Here is a 21,158-nt window from a genome sequence, read left to right as displayed (position 1 = left end):
TCCTGGCACTTTTCCCCTTACAAGTCAAGAGGGTGAGCAGACAATCCAGGCAGGGCTTCTCTCCCCCTCCCTGCCCCACAGCCCTCCCCTCCCCACGTGAGCCACAGCCTGGAGTTCAGAGCAGGGTTAGCCAAACAGCCGATAAATTCAGCTGGAGGGAACAGGCGGCCAAGCGGCCGGCCCAAGGAGTGTGGGAGTGTGTGTGTGTGTGTGTGTGTGTGAACTTTTCACCCAGGCGGGCTAACCTGTTCCTCCACTCGGCCAGAGACAGGTGGGCAACCCCCGGTGAAGGTCCATCACGAGGCGGGGATGAGGCGCCCTAGAGCAGAAAGCCAAGCTGCCAATAAGGAGCCACGGCCCAGTCTGGTCCGGGGATGATGGTCTCGGAGGTGTTTTTCCCACGGCCCGACTTCCACTTTTTAATAGAAGCTCCCTGAGCGGATTTCTCGCTCAGCTACATACATTCTGGGCGGGCATAAACCAAGGACTACCCTGTGTGTAACCCAGGACTGTTTGTGGGCACATGTACACACACACAACACACACACACACAGACCGATTCGGTGTTCACCGCGAACCACAAAAGCCAAGACGCTCTCAGAAAGGTGTTTCTGGATTTATGGATATCCCCCATGCAGAATTACAGGCTCCTAAAGCTGGAAGGGAGCTTGGAGATCTTCTAGTCTGACCCCTCCCCCCTTTCCCCCTCCCCACCATCCAAGGCAGGAGGCGGCCTGGTTGAAACTCCTCCTGTGGGTTTTTGGCCCCACCAGCTGCTCCAGTCCAGGCCCAAGTAGCTGAGAAGGTCTCGCTTGGGGGTCAAGCGTCCATCTTGATGAAGGACGTGCGTTTACGCGCCTTGTAAAACCATAAGTTTCTCCACTGAAGTCGCCCCGAAGCCGTCTGAAAAGCGGTTCCGTCCACATCCACGTAGTGTCCGTCGCTCTTCGGTGAGACCCGTGGCGGTGGGGTTGGAGGCAGCTTGGCTGGGAGATCCCAATCCATGGACCCTTTGGAGATCCTCCCGCCGATTAAATTCATCTCCCGTGAAGGTGGACCAGCAGAGGACAACCTCCAAACTCCACTCCTCCTTCCAAGAAGGACCTCAAGAACCAACTCCTTCCTGGAAGTGTGGCATGTAGAAGCCCAAACGGACCTCCTCGGCCCTCCAAAAAAAGGAGGTGGTGGAACCCCTCTGAGATGCCTCCAGCTGAGGAACATCACAAGCTAAAATAACGGCGCCTTGGAGGTCGTTAAAAACAAAACCACCCTGGTCCGTTGGGCCTTCCGTGGCAGTTGGACTGGCCCATGCTTTTGGAGGCCTCACCGCAAGCCAGGAAGAACCAGCAGCCCAACCCTGAAAGGGAGACCAAGCCTTTGATGGCCAACGGTGTTTTAGGTCCGTCCTTTGAAAGTATTCATACACTGGTAGCTCCCGGCGAACCGGTGGATTTCGTCCAGCGCCGCTTGCGGGAAGATGCTGCCGGGACAGAAATGAGAGACGTGGTTGGGTTGACGTCTTAGAACAAGGAGGTCTTCAAACTTGGCGGCTTTTAAAGACTGGTGGACTTCCCAACTCCCAGAATTCCTCCTCCGGTCACGGTAGTTCAGGGATTTTGGGGCGTTGAAGTCCACGAAGCCTTAAAACTTGTCAAGTTTGAAGACGCTTGTCTTAGAAGAACCTAAGAAGGGGAGAAACGGGGCTGGAGGCTTCTGACAAGCGAGGGACCAGACCACGGAAGTTCTCCAAGATGGTTTTTAAAAGACGTCCTTGGGCGCTTCTCCAAGAAGCTCCTCAGAAGTTCCTCAGAGGAGAAGCGAAACATTTTCAAGGGGGATAAAAAAAAACTAAGAAAGACCTTTTGGGGGGGAAGAGGAAAATAAAGCACTTTTGGGACAAGTTGGAGACTTTCCACAGGACCCCCAGGTGGGAAATTCAAAAGTCTCGAGTCTTGGGAAGGGCTGGATGAGCTCTGAAGGACCCCTCCCCAAGCCTTGGCCTACGATGGTTCTCCAGAAGCTCCTGTTGGGGACCAGGAATTGGTGGGTAAAGCTAGAAGAGGGTGGGCTTCGCTTCTGGCCCACTCCTCCATTAAATGAGGAGGAGACTGTTGGCCGCATTGAGAAGTGGCGAGGAATTGGGGAGGGGTAGATCTCTGGCAGGCGGCCAGAGACCTTTGAGAACTTGGGTGCCGTCCTCCCTCTTTCGGTAGCAAGGGGAGTGGGCTTCTGGGCCCACCCCTCTTTTCCTGGAAGAGCCGGAGGCAGATGGTCAGAAGGCAGCCCCACCCAGAAATGCAAGCGTGTTAGGACTGGGAGGGGAGGGCAGCCCCCACCACCTGGTGCAGGAAACCCCCAATGAAGTAGGCCTGGGAGGGAGGGGAGGGTCTTGTAGGGAGGGGCTGCAAAATAGCTATGATGAAGGTTGTCCCACCCCCATAATGGAAGCCTCAGCTGTTCTTTGGACCCGGTCTCAAGGTTGTGACCATTGTCTTGGGTTGGTTGGGGGGTTGGTTTTGAGCCCCAATGCCTGGTAGGTGGTTCTTATTGTTGTAGGGTAGGTTGGGGGAGGGAGGGAGGAAGGAGGGAGAAAGAAGGAAGGAAGGAAAGAGAATTGGTAGGAGAGAAGGAGGAAAGAAGGAAGGAGGGAGAAAGAAGGAAGGAAGGAAAGAGAATTGGTAGTGAAGGAGGAAAGAAGGAAGGAAGGAGGGAGAAGGAAGGAGGAGAAAGAAGGAAGGAAGGAAAGAGAATTGTAGAGAAGGAGGAAAGAAGGAAGGAAGGAGAGAAGGAAGGAACGGGAAAGAGAACTGGTATGGAGAGGAGGAAGAAGGAAGGAAGGAAAGAAAGAGAAGGGTGGTAGGAGAGAGGGAGAGGAGGAGAAGGAATGAAGGAAGAAATTGTATGAGAGGAAGAAGGAGGAAAGGAAGAGAGGAAGGAAGGAAAGAAAGAAAGAGGGAGGAGGAAGAAGGAGGGAGGGAGGAAGAGGAAAGGAAGGAAGGAAGGGGAAGGAAGGAGGGAGGAAAGGAAGGAGGAAAAGAAGAGAAGAATTGATAGGGAGGGAAGGATGAGGGAAGGAAGGAGGGAAGGACAAAGGAAAGGGAGGGAGGGAGGGAGGGAGGAGGAAAAGAAAGAAGGCAGGCAGGCAGGAAGGAAGGAAGATCAAGGAGAGAAGGGAAGGAAAGAAGAAAGGGGAAGGAAGGAAAGGAGAAAGCAGGAAAGAAGGAAGGAAGGAAGGGTCTGCCACACCGATGGGTTGATGCTCCTGTCCTCCCCCTTCCCAGTTGTTGGTTGGTTGATGTCGGTCATGATGACTTCCAGGTTCAACTTCTGACTCAGAAGCAGCAGCATCCGAGTTACGACCCAAGTACCTTTTCAAGAAGATGAGGATGTGCATGGACCATGGGAGCAGGAGGAACGCTTGGTTCTGCTGAACGGCCTCCACCGTCCTCCGGGCCACCGTCTCCGGCTTGAGTGGAGGAAAAAGACTGGGGAACCTGCCGGAGAAACCAAAGCCACCTCAATGCCCGACTTCGAGCTCCCTGTGACCTTTTGACTGGCAAAGTCCAGGGGGGATTCACTTAACGACCGTCTAATTGAATAACGGCAGCGGATTTGCTCCAACGAGGCAAAACTCGCAGATTCCTCACTTGGCAACCTCCATGTTGCCATGGGTTCCGTTGGGGTCAGGAGTTGACAACCGTCTGTATTTTGATCCACGTTCACACGGCGTGCTAAACCCGTTTTTCGGAACCTGGGCCAAGTCCGTGGGAAGCTCCGTGGGTTCACTTAGCGACCGTGGGACTCACTGAACGACGGCGGTGGTTCCCTTCACCAACATGGCAAGAAAGGGTCGTAAAACAAGACCAAATTCAGGTAACCCATTTCTCACTGAGCAAGCTAAATTCCGGGCCCCGTTGCGGTCGTACGTCGATTTGTATTTCTTCAGCGGTCCGTTTTGTGGACTGTTATCGATCCGGCCACATTTTGGATCTCTGGGAGTCTCCCTTCCCATCCCCTATTCTCTAAATACGGCAAATCCTTTCCCGAGCTGTCGCCGCCAGCCATTTTGGGGGTCCCAACGCCATCTGGGGTGGAGGACACACCGAAAATGCCAGGCAGCCTCTTAGCTGCAGCTTCTGACCGACAAGGCCGCCATTCCAGTGCCCGAAAAGTCCTTCCAATTTACAACATTTTTTGTTTCTTTTCCCTCACCCCCAATTGCTCAGACTGGGGAGGAAGAGAAAACTTAATTCACCGTTTCTCAACTCCAGCCATCTTATAAGACGTGTGTTCTTTGGCTCCCAGAATTCCCCAGCACACAAAGCAAAGCTGGATGGGGGAATTCTGGGAGTTGAAGTCCACAAGTCCTCAAGTGGCAAAGGTTGGAGACCCCTGCGACTGGGCTGAATTGTGTAGGGAGGGGAACCCTTTTGCTGCGCCACTTATTATGCTGGAGAGACCCCCCGCCAAGGAAACCGTGGGGTGGCAGCTCTGCCCAGGGCCACTGGTGGGGCACAAAATGCCAACACCTGGGCTCGGTTTGTGGGCTCCTCTGTTAAAGCTGCTCCGAGTTGAAGCCTCACAACCAGGAGTTGTTACCAGCTCCAAGGAGCTTTGCGTGTTTCACCTAAAGAGAAAGCTCGACCCAGATCCCAGCAGAGCTGCTGGGAGTTTTGAACCCAGGGCCACCTCTCTGCCCGCTTTGATCCGTCCTCCCCTTCCAGAGCCTCCTTCTGGCCCTGGGGAGTTCCGGCCTGCATCCAGAAATTGTCGTTCCACCAGCATTGGAGCGGAGGAGGAAAACCACCGTTGGTTTTTTTTTGTTTTGAAGCGACGGGGCATCGACCCGAATTCAACCAGCACCCACCTGATCCGTATCCCTTGAAACATCTCCGTGCTGGTGTGGAAGGGCAAGACGGTGGTGGCGTTGACTCCCGGACAGTCCAGAAGCCCCAGGGTCAAACTCTCCATGAAGGCGAAGGAAGACGCTTTGGACGTACAGTAATCCACGGCGCCAGGAATGGCCGACAAAGCGAGGATGGAGTTGAGGCAAACGATGTGTCCTCGCTGCAGTTCCAACATCCGCGGTAGGAAGGCCTTGGTGGTCTGAGGAATCACCAATCAGGATCAGAGTAGAGCTGGGAGGGGCCTATCCTGCCCGCCCGCCACCCTGAAGGGGGAAAGAGTGGTTCCTACCCAAAATTGTCCCAGGGTGTTGATGTGTTGGGATTTGAGCAAGGCGTGGTCATCACTGTCCAGAAGAGTCTTCCCATGAACCACGGCTGCGTTGTTCACCAGGATGGTGACATCTCCCACCTGGAAAGGGAGAGAAGCAGGTCACCAATGGGGGGAACCATGTGATATCAGGGAGGGCGGGAGGAGTGGTGGGGAAAGGATAGAAAGAGAGGAAGGGAGGAAAGAGGGAGGAAAGGAAAGACGAAGGAAGGAAGGGATGAATGGGAAGGGAAGGAAGGAAGAGAAATGATGGGAAGAAAGGGATGAATGGGAAGGAAGGAAGGAAAGAAAGAAAGATGTGATGGATGGGAAGGAAGGAAGGAAAACGAGAAAGATGTGATGGATGGGAAGAAAGGAAGGAAGGGATGAATGGGAAGGAAAGGAATGAGGAAGGAAGGAAAGATGGGATGGGATGGAGGGAAGGGAGGAGAGGAGAGAAAGGAAAGGATGAATGGGAGGGGAAGGGAAGGAAGGAAGATCATAAAATCAGATATGGTCATATAATACTTCCTTTAATGACCACACCACTTAACAACGAATCTTCTCACACACCCCCATTGTTTGTTGTAGCTCGAGGGTTGCCAGCAGGACCTGGATGTTAGTGGCTCGTTCGGGGGTGGGGCAAGGCCCACCTCAGCCTTCCTGTCCTTTCGTGTCCGGGCCGCAGACCAACTGACCGACTCACCTTTTCCCGGACGGCCTTGGCTTGCCGGTAAACCTCTTCCCGATTGGCCACGTCGCAGACGAAATAGTGGCCCTCGGTGCCCATCGCTCGGACCTCCTGTGTGGCTTCCTTCAAGCATTTCTCCGTCCGTCCCCACAGGACGATCTGCAAGACGAAGCGGCTTCGTGTTTTTAGGGACCCAGGACGTGGTCCCCGATGACCCCTCACAATCCAGGGATGCCCTCGACAACCAACCTCGGCCATCTCCAGTGACTGAGCAGAGCCCAACCTAGTTGAGATACCACTAGGAAAGTCCCAAGCTAGACCTTAACACGCCACCCAAGAGAAGTTGGAGTCGCCACTGCCGTGGAGCCCACCGGAACCCCCAACCAGACTCCCAAGGTATTTTGAGTTACTCGGTTGTGTTGAGAATGTGATACACACAGGGGTGGAGGGTGTGTGTGTGAATCCATGTCTCCACCTACCTTTCTCCCTCCCCCCACCCAACTGATCGAGGAGAAAAGCAACCTCTAGAACAGGGGTCGGCAACCTGCTGCTCTAGAGCCGCATGTGGCTCTTTCCATCGCTCTGCTGAGGCTCCCTCTTGTCAGTCGGCTCCACCATTGTTTAATTCGTGGAACGACTTGACTTCAGAAGTTGCGGATGCTCCATTGGGCGGCTTTCCTGGTGCCCGGGATAGAAGTCGGACGTTAAGCGAATCTGGCTGCCCTCTTGACTTTTGCCTTGCCGCAAAAGGGGACCGCGTGACACACACACACAAACACATACACCCGAGAACACAGCGACCGTCGTAAGTACGAATCAGTTTGGCAAGAGTCTGAATGTGGATCCCGGGTTGGGAAAACATCACTTTTTTTTTTCATTTGACGTCGTAACTTGGTCATTAAACAAATCGTTGTAAGTCATTATGCTAATTGGCTAATTTGGTTAGGCTAATCGGCTAATTTGGTTGTGCAGATCGGCTGGTTTGGTTATGCTAATTTGTTAATTTATGCTAATTGGCTAATTTGGTTACGCTAATCAACTAATTTGGTTATGCTGATTGGCTAGTTTGGTTATGCTAATTGGCTAATTTGGTTACATTAATCGGCTATTTTGGTTATACTGATCAGCTAGTTTGTCTCTGTCTCTCTCTCTCTCTCTCTCCTCCTTCCTTCTACCCTCCCTCCTTCCCTCCCTCCCTTCCTCCTTCCTTCCTTCCTTCCAGAACAGTTAATACAGCTAGTCCTTGACTTACAACAAGTTCATTTAGTGACCCCTGGAATAAAGGGTCTTACGGCCGTTTCCCACACTTAACACAGCCTTTGCAAACATCCCCGAGGGCGCGTGATCAAAATTCATGACACTGGGCCAAACCGACTCGTATTTACGACACGATCCTGCGTCGGCGATCTCCATGGGGAAATCAAATTCATCCATGGCAAAACGTTGCGGCTCGTGGAACCGCGGCGGGGTGGGGGGGGGCGGAAAACGGGGCAGCCCTCCTCCTTAAGCCCCATCTCGCTCAGCAACGGGAAGGTTGGCCATTAAGTCGAGGACTTTAGGTTTGAATCCGGTTCTGGGCGATAAAAACAAAAACTTCAAAGGAACTTGTTTTCGACAGGCCAACCAAAAAAAAAAAAACACACACACACACACACAACAAGGTGACACACCTAGGCAAGCCGAAACACGCATCGGCGCCGAAGGCATCTCTCTGATGTGTGAAAGGTATGAGATTTGCAAAAAAACACACACACCCCTTCTCCAGGCACGCACACACACTTAACACACCCACCCATAAACACTTGGCTCACTCAAGTAGAGACTTGATGGCCTTTCTCCGCCATTCAGCTGAGGCTGAATTTCACACACAGCCTATCTGCACAGCGACGCAACCAGATTGTACCCCACAAGCGGTGCAGGGCAGTTTAATAAATGCCACCCCCAAAAAGAAATCCCATTCGCTGTTATTTCGGGGTGCCCCCCACCCTGTCTGGGCTTTCTTGGACAATGAAGCCTTCTATCCATCCGTGTGAGGAAGAAATGAGGTTCTCGTTCTCGGGGACCTTGGAGGTCATCAAGACCAACCCCCTGCTCAAGCAGCAGACACCCCCACCAGAGTCCGTTTCAGACAAATGGTTACCCCATCTCTTCTTGAAAACCTCCAGCGCCCACAACTCCAGGAAGGAAGGGAGGGAGGGAGGGAGGGAGGGAGGAAGGAAGGAAGGAAGGAAGGAAGGAAGGAAGGAAGGAAGGAAGAAGGAAGGAAGGAAGGAAGGAAGGAAGGAAGGAATAAAGAGCCGGAAGGGACCTTGGAAGTTTTCTAGTCTAACCCTCTTGCTCAAAGGGGAGGAGAAGGAAGGAAAGAAGCGAAAGAAGAAAAGAAGGAAGGAAGGAAAGAAGCAAAAGAAGAAAGGAAGGAAGGAAGGGAAAGAAGGAAGGATGGAAGGAAGGGATGGAAGGAAGGGAAGGAAGGACAGAATAAAAGAGCTGGAAGGGGCCTTAGAGGTCATCTAGTCCAACTCCTTGCTCAAACAGGTGAGCCTGGACCATTTCAATCCATCAAACAAACAAACCAGAACAGATCTCGAAGGGACTCGAGGTCCTCTAGTCTACCACCACCCCCTCCTCAAACAGGACGACCTAGATTCATACCGGTCCATCGATCAAATCAGAATAGATCTGGAAGGGACCTCGGAGGTCTTCTAGTCCACCCCCAGCCCCCACCCCCACCCCCGCCCGAGCAGGAGACCCTACCTAGACCAATTCAGACAGGTGGCTGTCCAACCTCTTCTATAGGGAGGAAGCCTCCCCCCACTTCCCCGCCGCCGCCGCCCACTTCTTCCAGTGGCAAGCCGTTCCACCCTCCGCTTCAGTCTTCTCCCTTGTTGGGGGAAGTCCGGAATTTGATTCGAACCGGGAGCCGGACGAGCTTCAAGCCCCTTTGGTTGGGTCAGCCAGCTTGGGTCCGGATGGGGGCGGTGAGGGGTGGTCTTGCGGATATCCCCCAAAAAAGCCTCCCTAGAGGAGGGCGGGGTCTTGTGTCTCTCTCTCTGTGTGTGTGTGTGTGTGTGTGTGTCCGTCCCGCAGAGCCCCTCCCCTCCCCCCACCCACACCTGCCTTTCAGCCGAGGCTCTCACCTTGCGGGCTCCGCGCCGGGCGAACTCGCGAGCCAAGGCGCGCCCGATGCCTCGTCCTCCGCCGGTGATGAGCACGCAGTCGGCGGCCAGGTCGCGGGGTCGGGCCGGCAAGAGGCGACCCAGGAGAGCCCTGGCCGTCTGGAGCAAGATCCGGGCCGCCAAGAGCAGCAGCGCAGCCCCAGGCGCCCCCAACCCATCCTGGAGACCCCCGAGGCGGAGGGCAAAGACCCCCTCCCCTCCCCTTGGCCAAGAGGGCTTCCCCCTCCCCTCCCCTCCTAAGACCCCCTACTCTTAGCCAAGCGGGCTCCCCCTCCCCTCCCAAGACCCCCTCCCCTTGGCCAAGCGGGCTTCCCCCTCCCCTCCTAAGACCCCTACTCTTAGCCAAGCGGGCTTCCCCCTCCCTCCTAAACCCCCTCCCCTTGGCCAAGCGGGCTCCCCTCCCCTCCTAAGACCCCTACTCTTAGCCAAGAGGGCTCCCCTCCCCTCCCAAGACCCCCTCCCCTTAGCCAAGCGGGCTCCCCTTCCTCCCTCCTCCTCCTCTCCCAAGCCGGCAAAGACCCCCAAGTGGCGCCCGGGTAGGTTTCGCAGGGGGGGGCGCAGAGACCAAGCCAAACCCGGGCGCGGGATTTGGGAGGGGGTGTCTCTCTCTTTCTGGCGCCTCTCCGCGATTGTCGTTCCCCCGCCCCAGCGGAGGTCTTGGGGAAGAGAAAGGAGGGTGGGTGGGGAGGCGTTGGGTTGCCGCTTGCGGATCGGGCTTGACTCCGGATTCCGCTCCGGCGGGGCAGGTTTTTATAAAGCAGCGCGGAGTGACAGCGGCGGGGAGGGGAGGGGAAGCCCCTCCCCTTTGCTTGCCCGCCCCCTCCCTCCCTCTCTGCCTGGGACCAGCTGGGTGGGTGGGGAGTGGGCTTGCCCTCCTCCTCCTCCTCCTCTTCCTCCTCCCCCTGCAGCGCCGCCCCCCCAGTTCTCCCCGCCTCTCGGTTGGCAAAGAAGCCGCGCCGGCTTTTGCAAGCGGGCGCCCGCCGCAGCTCCTGCCCTGGGCTCCCTCCTCCCGTCTCCTGCGGCCCCTCGCCGCCCCCCACCCCAAACCCGGGGTTACCAAGATCCCCCCGCCCCCGACTGGGGTTGGGTCAGATACCGCAGGAGGGCTCGGATGGGAGGCGGTTCTGAAAGCCTCTTCGTTGGGGACTGCGGTGGGTGGGTGGGTGGGGTTCTTCGGGGAGGGCTCAGGTGCTCTACTACGGTGGTATCCCCCTCCCCAACTTTTAAGAGAGAGGTGGGCTTCAACTCCCCAGAATGCCCCACCTGGGAAAGTTGCCAAGGTCGAGGAAGCTTGGTAGGCTCAAAGGTTATACAAGGCGGTGTGTGGGATTTGAACCCAGGACTCTCGGGGGCAGGGGCTGAGATCCTCCCCTTTGACCTGAGGGCCTGCTTGAGCACGGAGGGGGGGGTTGGACTAGAAGACCTCCGAGGCCCCTTCCAGCTCTGTTCTGATTGAAAAGGGTCTAGGGTCTCCTGCTTGAGCAGGGGGTTGGACTAGAAGACCTCACAGGTCCCTTCCAGCCCTTTTATTCTGGCAGAACCTCCTACACGTGGGGGTCTTCATCGTGAGCCCAAACAAGCCGAGTTGGCAGCTGATTAAGCCAGGATCCAGGGAGGGGAAGTCTGTCACTTAGAGCTTACTTTGAAAGATCCCATTTAAACAGGTTTAATTCCACAAATTCCGAATTTCCTTGTCCGGCAGGAAATGCAACAAGAAAACCTTTTGCAACCCCTCCAGTTTATCTTCCACGATGGAGGGAAGGATGTTGTAAGCTACTCTTATCTCTGTTTGTTGAGTGCTTTCAGGCAGCTATTTCTGCGTCTCCGCCTCCTTTTTAACCAGCCTTGGAATGCTAATATATATATTGCATTTTTAAACTTCCTTTCGTATCCCTCCAATTATATTTTTTTCCCATATTTCATAGAATTCTGAAGTGTCTCGTTCCTTCAGTTCTAACATTAAGCTTGTCTATCTCAGCACATTGTAGATTTTTTTTAATTATTTTTTATTATTTCATCATTAGGTATTTCTTTTAGTTTCCATGTTTGGGCAATTGATAATCTTGCGGCTGTGATAATATAGATAAATAGATACAGATCTGCTTTTTAAAGATTCTCACGTGTTATTCCTAGGAAGAACATTTCTGGTGTATAATTTAATTTTTAAATTTAACATTTCCTCTATCCATTGCCAATTTTTTTTTGCCAAAATTCTTGAAGAAAAAAAAATATCTTCAGGTTCTGATGGAATATTTATTATCCAATCTTTTCCTGAACCGGAATAATTCTATCATGTGATCGAGAGACATTAAAAAATGTGGAGATTTAGCAAACCATCTTAGAAAAGGCTTTTTTATATATATTAAGGGGGGTAGAGGAAGTTCATTTGGTTCAAAGTTACAACGGCACTGTAAAAAAGGGGGATTTAGGACCGGTTTTTGCACTTACGACCGTTGTATCCTCCTTTAAAATCATGTGATCAAAATTGGGATGCTTGGCAAATTGACTCGTATTTATGACGGTTGCAGTTTCCTTGGGGCCCCCTTTTGATGGTGGGACTAACTTAACAACTTAAGTGTAAGGATTCACTTAATGACGGTGGCAAGAAAGTTTGTAAAATGACGCAAAGTTCACTTAACCGCTGTCATCATAAAGGTCGGGTGCAGTTGTCGTAACTTAAGGACTGTCTTGTCGTAGAAACGCTTTTTATTAAAATTAATCGGCTTTCATAATTCAAAAACAAAACAAAACCAGGTACCGAAATATACAAAGGTAGGAAACGTGTGTGATATTATCTTGACTAAAAGAAATCCAGAAAAGTTATGCTTTATTTTTTGGGGAGGCGGAAGCTACAGTCAAACCTCAGACGAGGCAGCAAAACAAGCGGGCTGGGTTAATTTTTTATTGCTTTTTTAAGGTCAACTTTTTAAAAGATGAGCTATTAACTTTGGCATGGAAAATGCTGGCTTTCCCAAACCTATTTTAGTCTGCGTGGTTCTAGTTTCGTTTACAACTTATCATCCAAGCACAGAGGGGGAGAAAATGAGTTTTTTCACATTTTTTGACCCGATACTTTCATATAAGCAAATAAATGCATACATACCTGGTAATTGGGTAACTGTATTTTTAACTTCATGTATTTCCTTCCTTTCTTCCTCCCTCCCTCCCTTCTCTCTTTCTCCCTCCCTCCCTCCTTCCCTTCCTTCCTGACTGTTCCTTTCTTTCCTTTTCTTTTTCTCCCTTCCTTTGTTCCTTCCTTCTTTCCATCCCTCTTCCTTCCTTCCTTCCTTCCTTCCTTCCTTCCTTCCTTCCTTCTTTTTCCTTCTCTTTCTTTCTTTCTTTCTTTCTTTCTTTCTTTCTTTCTTTCTTTCTTTCTTTCTTTCTTTCTTTCTTTCTTTCTTTCTTTCTTTCTTTTCTTTCTTCCCTCCTTCCTTGTTTCCTTCCCCTCCTTCCTTCCTTCCTTTCTTTTTCTTTCTTTCTCTTCCTTCCTTCCTTCCTTCCTTCCTTCTTTCCTTCCCTCCCTCCCTTTTTCTTTCTTCCTTCCCTTCCTCCTTCATTCCTTCCTTCCCTCCTTTCTTTGTGTTCCTTTCTTTCTTACTCTTCCTTCCTTCTTTCCCTCCCTCCTCCTTCCTTCCTTTCTTCTCCCCCTCCTTTCTTCATTCCTTCCCTCCCTCCTTCCTTCTTTCTTTCCCTACCTTCCTTCCTGACTGTTCCTTTCTTTCCTTTTCTTTTTCTTCCTTCCTTTCTTCCTTCCTTTCTTCCTTCCTTCCTTTCTTTCCTTCTTTCTTCCTTCCTTCCTTTGTTCCTTCCTTCTTTCTTTCTTTTCTTTCTTTCTTTCTTTCTTCCTTTCTTCCCTCCTTCCTTGTTTCCTTCCTTCCTTCCTTTCTTTTTCTTTCTTTCTCTTCCTTCGTTCCTTCTTTCCTTCCTTCCCTCCCTCCTTTCTTTCTTCCTTCCCTTCCTCCTTCATTCCTCCCTTCCTCCTTCCTTCTTTCTTTCCCTCCCTCCCTATTTCTTCCTTCCTTCCTTCAACTGCTAAGAAGTTATGCAGAGCTGACCGAAATCTTCCTGAATTTGCAATCCATTGGCGCCATCTAGTGGCAACCAGCAGCTTAGCCAGCAAAGGGAACTGACCAAATCAGAAAGTTTATTTAGTTGCTTGCTTCATTCTATAAATTAGATAAATCCATAAAAATCTGGTTTTAGTTCTTGGGATATATCTACATATCTAATGTTTTTCACATTTCCTCCTATGAGATATTTATTGTTTCACTTTGCCTGCGTCGCTTGCTTGTGGGCTGGGCAGCTATAATCTTACAAATAAATAACACATTTGCTTCAACATTATTTTAAACAAAGAGAGAAAAGTTTTGTGAAGAACTGCGTGGATTTCAAAAAGAAGATGCATAAAATCAAGAGTACATCACAGGGGACTGTTTGACTTACGACCACAATCGACCCCCAAATTTCTGCTGCTAAAGCAAGACGTTTTCTTTAAGTGAATTTTTGCTCCATTTTACAACCTCTCATGAAGGGAACCCCTGCAGTGGTTCAGTTAGCCACACTTCATTCACCATTAAGTGAATTCCCCCTTGACCTCCCTCATCGGAAGTTCGCAAAAGAGGACACTACGACCATCATAAATACGAATCGATTGCCAAGCATCCGAATTTTGATCTGTGGGAATCCTGCGACGGTCGTTAAGTGTGGACAGCAGCCCCAAAGTCCCTTTTTTCAGTGCCGTCTCCACTTCGAACTGGTCAGTAAGTGAACTGTTGTAACTCAAGGATGACCTGTAAAAATCTCCCACCTCTTGCACACTGGTTAGTTGATGGGCAGTGCAGCATGGTTTCCGTTCTGGCAACCTCAAATTATAAACATGCCAAGATGTTAGAAGAGCACACCTCTGGAATGGAATAAGAATAGAATAGAATGGAATGGAATGGAATGGAATAGAATAGAAATAAGAGAATGAGAAAAACAAGAGAATGAGAAGAGAACAGAATAGAATGGAATAGAATTAGAATTAGAATAGAATGGAATGGAATGGAATAGAATAGAAAATATGGAATGGAATGGAATGGAAATAGAATAGAATGGAAATAGAATAGAATAGAATAGAATAGAATAGAATATAGAATATAGAATATAGAATATAGAATATAGAATAGAATAGAATAGAATAGAATAGAATAGAATAGAATAGAAAATATGGAATGGAATGGAATGGAAATAGAATAGAATGGAAATAATAGAATAGAATAGAATAGAATAGAATAGAATAGAATAGAATAGAATAGAATAGAATAGAATAGAATAGAATATAGAATGGAATAGAATAAGAATATAATAGAATAGAATAGGAATTAGAATGGAATAGAATTAGAATTAGAATAGAATGGAATGGAATGGAATGGAATGGAATAGAATAGAATAGAATAGAATAGAATAGAATAGAATAGAATAGAATAGAATAGAAGAATAGAATAGAATAGAATAGAATAGAATAGAATAGAATAGAATAGAATAGAATAGAACAGAATTCTTTATTGGCCAATCATCAGGTACCACACTTAATGATATAGGGTACAATAAGATATCAAATCATACTAGGAAGCAGTCAATATAGATCGTAAGGATACAAGTGACAAAGTTACAGTCACACAGTCACAAGTGGGAGGGGATGGGCGATAAGGAGTGATGAGAAGATTAATAGTAATAGTAGTGCAGACTTTGTAAACAGCGTGTATTTTCTCTTTGCACCTAGTAGGGAGCCGCCGTTGTTATAAACAAGTCATAAATATGAGTCAGGGGCCAAGTGTCCAAATTTGGAGGGATGTCATAAGTGTGGAAAATGGGTTGTAAGGTAGGGAGGCCTATTTCTGATGCCAACCTATAAATGCCAACTTCATTGGACTTCAACTGAGCCAGGTGGTTATGTAAGAGTAAGGAAAACGGCAGGACAAATTCATTCCTTTTTTTTTCTTTTTTTCCTTCCCTCCTTTTTTGTCCTCGGGGCTTACATGCCTCCGTCAGAAGGAAGTTAGGGGTGTGAGTGGCAGAACCAGCCCGGGCGTTTGGGATGTAGCGTAGGCTTGGGGATCCTGCTAGCATTGACAAAATTACTGCTTGGTGTGAAGATGGGAAGATTAGGAGAAGCTAACCCTGAAAAATTGCACGGACGAGCAACGGGAACCTTTGGAGCAAAAACAGGTAGATAAGAGAACCTGTTCACCTGGGATTTGAAAAAAGAAAAAAAAAAGGACAGAGGGAGGGGCCTTTTTCGCAGAAGATATACATACATACATACATACATACATACATACATACATACATACATACATACTCTCTACCTCCTCTTTCTCTCTTTCCCTCTCATTCTCTCTCTCTTTCTCTCTCCTCTCTTTCTCTCTCTTCTCTTTCTCCTCTCTCTCATTCTCTTTCTTTCTGTCCTCTCTCTCCTTCTGTTTCTCTCTCCTTCTCTCTCTCTTTCTTTACCTCTTTCTCCTTTCTCTCTCTCCTTTTCTCTCTTTCTCTCTCCTTTTCTCTCTTTCTCTCTCCTCTCTCTCTCTCTTTCTCTCTGTCCTCTCTCCTTCTGTTTCTTTCTCTCTCTCTCTCTCTCTCTTATCCCTTTCTCCTTTCTCTCTCTCCTTCTCTCTCTCTCTCTCTCTCTCTCTCTCTCTCTCTACATTCTCTCTCTCTCTCTCTCTCTCTCTCTCTCTAAATTCAGTGAAACTAAGTTCACTTAGTCAATGTCTCGCTTAAGGACAGACACTTGGGGCTCAATGGTAAGTAGAAGAGTACCTATCTGCTCCCTTCTCTCCAACACCCAATTTTCGGATATCAAAACATGCGGCCCAACATTTTTTGTGCCCTGAACTGGGCTGGGCAAATAAAGCGAGCCGCCCTTCCAATTTGCAAGCCAACGCTCTGATAACATCCACAACAATGGCAAATATTTATTTGTTAATCAAATTTATACATCCGCCTATCTATGCCGAAGTCACTCTGGGCAGCGTATAGCAATTAAACAAAACCCATTATAGAAAAACACCGGTTGCAAACCACTAATTACCAAAATGTAAACCCTCAGTGTTAAGAATTAAAATAAAATAAAATCCAAAAGTGGAAATACACAGCAACGGAGAAGAGGAGGAAAATCTATCAACATGTAATTCCAATGGTTGAAGCATCCCCTGATAGCCGCTTTGAATCACAGACCCTATATTTTTTTAAATCCATCAATCAGAATAGAGCCGGGAGGGACCCTGGAGATCTTCTAGTCCAATCCCCTACTCAAACAGGAAGCTCTTTACCATTTCAAACAAAACTGTGTTCCAGTCACTTCTTGAAAACCTCCAGTGACGGAGCACCCACAACCACTGGAGACAACCTGTTCCGTCCATCCGTCCATCCATCCATCCATTCCTTCCCCTCTGCCTCCCTCCCTCCCTCTGTCATGCATTCTATCTATCTATCTATCTATCTATCTATCTATCTATCTATCTATCTATCTATCTATCTCCCGTCGTCATCCATCCATCCATTCCTTCCCTCTGCCTCCCTCCCTCCCTCTGTCATGCATTCTATCTATCTATCTATCTATCCATCCATCCATTCCTTCCCTCTCCCTCCCTCCCTCCCTCTGTCATGCATTCTTTCTATCTATCTATCTATCTATCTATCTATCTATCTATCTATCTATCTATCTATCTCAGAATCATAAAATCATAGGACTGGAAGGGACCTTAAAGGTCTTTTAGTCCAACCCACTGCTCAAGTGGGAGATCTTATACCATTCTGTTAAAATGGCCATCTGGTTTCTTCTTGAAGACCTCCAGGGATGACGCACCCACAAAACCTATGGAGACAACCTGTTCCATCCATCCATCCATCCATCCATTCCTTCCTCTATCCATTCATCTATCATCTGTCTGTCTATCTATCTATCTATCTATCTATCTATCTATCTATCTATCTATCTATCTATCTACCTATCATCTATCTATGCATCCATCCATCCATCATCATCTATCTATCATCTATCTATCTATCTATCTATCTATCTATCTATCTATCTATCTATCCATCCATCCATCTATCCATCCATCCATCTATCCATCTATCATCTATCTACCTATACTTATCTACCTATCATCCATCCATCCATCCATCCATCCATCCATCCATCCATCTATCTTCTATCTATCATCTATCTATCTATCTATCTATCTATCTATCTATCCATCCATCCATCCATCCATCTATCCATCTATCCATCTATCATCTATCTACCTATACTTATCTACCTATCATCCATCCATCCATCCATCCATCCATCCATCCATCTATCTATCTATCTATCTATCTATCTATCTATCTATCATCTATCCATCTATCTGTCTATCTATCCATCTATCTACCATCTATCCATCTATCATCTATCTATCTTCTATCTATCATCTATCTATCTATCTATCATCCATCCATCCATCCATCCATCCATCCATCCATCCATCTATCTTCTATCTATCTATCTATCTATCTATCTATCTATCTATCTATCTATCCATCCATCCATCCATCCATCCATCCATCTATCTATCATCTATCTATCTATCTATCTATCCATCCATCCATCCATCCATCCATCCATCCATCCATCCATCCATCCATCCATCCATCCATCCATCTATCTATCTATCTATCTATCTATCTATCTATCTATCTATCTATCTATCTATCTATCTATCTATCTGATCTTCTGGCCCACAAACAAAGCTGGCATCTGGGTGACTTCCACATTCCAACCAACATTGTTGGAAACCGCCTTCTTGGGTGTAATTATCCCATGGTTAGATATTCTTCTGATCCATATGTGGAGGTGTGCACAGAAGGCAGGAATCACTTCACAAACAACTGCACGGCCTCCGAAGGGAAGGAAAACTTCTGGAGAACTTCTGTCACCTTGGATTGGGGTTGGAGACGGGTCTCTGCTGTCTGTCTCTCTCTCGGTCTTGGCATTTATCCCAGACCAAAAATGGGACTTTTTCTGGACGTTCTCTTTGGCGGAGGAGTCGCCCTAGGGATGGCAATTTTGGTCCTGGTCTCCTGGGGCATTTATTACGATTTTAGGAGAACCAAGATCCCTTTGGGATTTCAGAATCCACTGAAGCTGCGTCTCCTTCACGTGGGTATCGTGATGCTGTTCACACTGGTGAGTCAATTATTGCTTCAAAGTTACACTGTGGGTTTAGAGAGGGATCAATTAAGAGGATTAAAGGCCCGGAGGCTAAAACACAGGAGGAAGAAGAAGGGTTGCAGGATTTGGGGTTTGGCCAGTCTAGAGAAAAGAGGTTCTTCTGCCACCAGAAGTCCTCAAGAGGAGAGCGGACAAACATTTAGCTGGGTTATTACTGTAGATAGTCTCCTGTTTGAGCAGGGGGCTGGACTAGAAGACCTCCGAGGTCCCTTCCAGCTCTATCCTGATCGACAAAATGATTGAACATAGAAGTGCAGTTGAACATAGAACAACAGAACATCTTTGGCAGACAAACTACAGGTTAACAATGTTGGTCTCTGATAAAGAGAATGTATACAAAATGTTTCATCGCTAGCATTTACCACCAGCGAGGAGGCTAGCCAAAACGTTCCCAAACACAACATCCAATTGTTGGAAATGTAATTACAATCAGGGAACTTATTTCCACATGTGGTGGACTTGTCCCCATGCACGAAAATTTTGGCAAAAAATTAGAACTTGGCTAGAGGGAATAACAAAAGAGAAAGTAAAATTTGAAACGGGTGTTTTTCTCTATCAGCCATGCTAGGACCAAGTATGAAAAAGAAATACCAATATGCGATTTTGCATATTATAACAGCAGCTAGAATAAGCTTGGCTCAAAATTGGAAATTGGCTACGACCCCTTCAGAAAACAGGAGAATTAATAAGATTCATGAACGTGCCGAAATGAATAGATTAACTAAATTGCTAAAAGATAATCAAGACAGTGAATATTACAAAACATGGGATATCTGGTATGATTGGATAAAAAAAAAAGGTGATATCTGATGATTTGGTAATATCTTGAAAAGAAGGGTGACGTGTAAATAAATATAAATAAACTATATGTATCCATATATAGAGCTTAAAAGGAGAAAGGAGTTATTACGACAATGTAGAACACACTATCAGAAGGAAAGTATTAAGTGTATCTATTGCTCAAACAATGCTGTAAAATGTATATACATGTTTTTAATTTTTACAACTGTTGAATATTTTTTTTAAAAAAGAACATAGAACAACAGAGCTGGAAGGTATCTCAGAGGTCATCTAGTCCAACCCCCCTGCTCGAGCTGGAGAGTTTATTCCAAATATTAGCCTCTACCTAGGTTTGAACTCACAGCCTCCTGATTGTGAGTGAAATGGTCTAGGGGTCTCCTCCTCGAGCGCGGGCGGGGGGGGGGGGTTGGGGTTGGACTAGAAGACCTCCAAGGCCCCCTTCCAGTCGGGGGGGGCTTGACTTTTTTTCCTCCTTTTTCTTTCGAAAAACAGGGGAAGACCTTGGAAATCTTGCACGTATGCAGACAAGTCGCTTTCATTCGCTTCCTGATATCTTTCAAGAAATCCAAGATCCATCCCGGAGTTTACGCAAAAGATTTCGACTTTGACGGGATTCCGGTCCGGGTTTATTATCCCAAATCCCCCTGGGCCGGTTGGAGGAAAGGGCTGGTTTTCTGCCACGGAGGGGCCGGCATGATTGGCAGCATCCGTAAGTGGGAGAGCATTCCTAAATCAAGGGGTAGATCAATAAAGTCTGGCTGCTACGCAGCCTCCCCCGCTGCAGCCGTCACCTTGACGTGCCCAGGAGGAGAATGTGAAAAATGATGGGAGATAATTATGGGGAGAGGAAAGGAGGGAGGGAGGGAGGAAAAAATGGATGGATAGAAAGTATACTGTAGATGATGGAAGATAAAGAGAGAGAAAGAGAGAGAAGGATGGGAGAGAGAGGAAGGAAGGAAGGAAGGAAGGAAGGAAGGAAGGAAGGAAGGAAGGAAGGAAGGAAGGAAGGAAGGAAGGAAGGAAGGAAGGAAGGAAGGAAGGAAGGAAGGAAAAATGGATGGATAGAAACTATACTGTAGATGATGAAGATAAATAGAAAGAGACAGAAAGATGGGAGAGAGAAAGAAAGAAGGAAGAAGGAAGGAAAAATGGATGGATAGAAAATATACTATAGATAATGGAAGATAAATAGAGAGAAAGATGGGAGAGAGAAAAGGAAGGAAGGAAGGAAGGAAGGAAGCAAGGAAGGAAAAAAATGGATGGATAGAAAGTATACTATAGATGATGGAAGATAAAGAGAGAGAAAAGAGAGAAGGGGAGAGAGAGAGGAAGGAAGGAAGGAAGGATGGATAGAAAATATACTGTAGATAATCGAAGAGAAGAAAAGAAGGAAGAGAAAGAAGGGAAGGAAGGAAGGAAGGAAGGAAGGAAATGGATGGATAGAAAATATACTATAGATAATGGAAGATAAATAGAGAGATGGGAGAGAGAAAAAGAAAGAAGACAGGAAAGGAAGGAAGGAGGAAGGAGGAAAAGAAGGAAGGAAGGAAGGAAAAAATGGATGGATAGAAAATATACTATAGATAATGGAAGAGAACAAGAGAAAACGATGGGAGAGAGAGAGAAGGAAGGAAGGAAGGAAAAATGGATGGATAGGAAAATATACTGTAGATGATGGAAGATAAATAGAAAGAGAGAGAAAGATGGGAGAGAGAAAGAAGGAAGGAAGGAAGGATGGATGGAAAGTAGATACTGTAAAGGATAGAAGAAATATGATAGAGGAAGATAAAGAGAAAAAGAAAGGAAAGAAGGAAGGAAGGAAAAGACATGGTGTAGAATGCAAAGAAAGCAAATTTAAAGACGCCTCCCTCAATTTTCCTTCGCAGCAATGATAAATACTAAACGTGCCTCTTGCTCTATATTTCTGGCATCCTTTTATATGTTTTCTATCATCTGTTTTTTTTTCCCCTCTTCCAATCCCCAAAACTATATATATATAGAGGCTGTGATTGTTAAT

General features: G+C 47.6%; 2 protein-coding genes across 3 annotated transcripts in view; one reads left to right on the top strand and one right to left on the bottom strand.

Moving 5' to 3' along the window:
- Nucleotides 1-600: 600 nt before the first annotated feature.
- On the bottom strand, nucleotides 601-9,413 carry DHRS3 (dehydrogenase/reductase 3). Its single transcript, XM_087944648.1, has 6 exons — nucleotides 9,043-9,413; nucleotides 5,921-6,064; nucleotides 5,197-5,316; nucleotides 4,868-5,106; nucleotides 3,369-3,494; nucleotides 601-1,480 (listed from the first exon to the last, which is right to left on the bottom strand). The coding sequence occupies exons 2-6, from the start codon at nucleotides 6,002-6,004 to the stop codon at nucleotides 1,396-1,398; spliced, it is 654 nt and encodes a 217-aa protein (XP_087800774.1). The 5' UTR covers nucleotides 6,005-6,064; nucleotides 9,043-9,413; the 3' UTR covers nucleotides 601-1,395.
- Nucleotides 9,414-14,715: 5,302 nt separating this feature from the next.
- The window catches only part of LOC113427803 (arylacetamide deacetylase-like 3), an 8,437-nt gene continuing 1,994 nt past the window's right edge, over nucleotides 14,716-21,158 (top strand). Inside the window, exons 1-2 of one of the 2 annotated variants that reach the window (XM_087944373.1) lie at nucleotides 14,716-15,291; nucleotides 19,634-19,850. In XM_087944373.1, the coding sequence (XP_087800499.1) occupies nucleotides 19,835-19,850 (16 nt within the window). In that variant the 5' untranslated portion in view covers nucleotides 14,716-15,291; nucleotides 19,634-19,834. Of the gene's footprint in view, nucleotides 15,292-17,557; nucleotides 18,296-19,633; nucleotides 19,851-21,158 lie in introns of those variants that run through there. The other variant, XM_026690343.2, reaches the window with a different exon arrangement.

The sequence above is a fragment of the Notechis scutatus genome, chromosome 16 (assembly GCF_049901735.1).
Source record: "Notechis scutatus isolate UNSWTSFEM ecotype Mainland chromosome 16, rNotScu1.2, whole genome shotgun sequence".
NCBI lineage: Eukaryota > Metazoa > Chordata > Lepidosauria > Squamata > Elapidae > Notechis > Notechis scutatus.
This window is presented reverse-complemented; position numbering and strand designations above follow the sequence as displayed.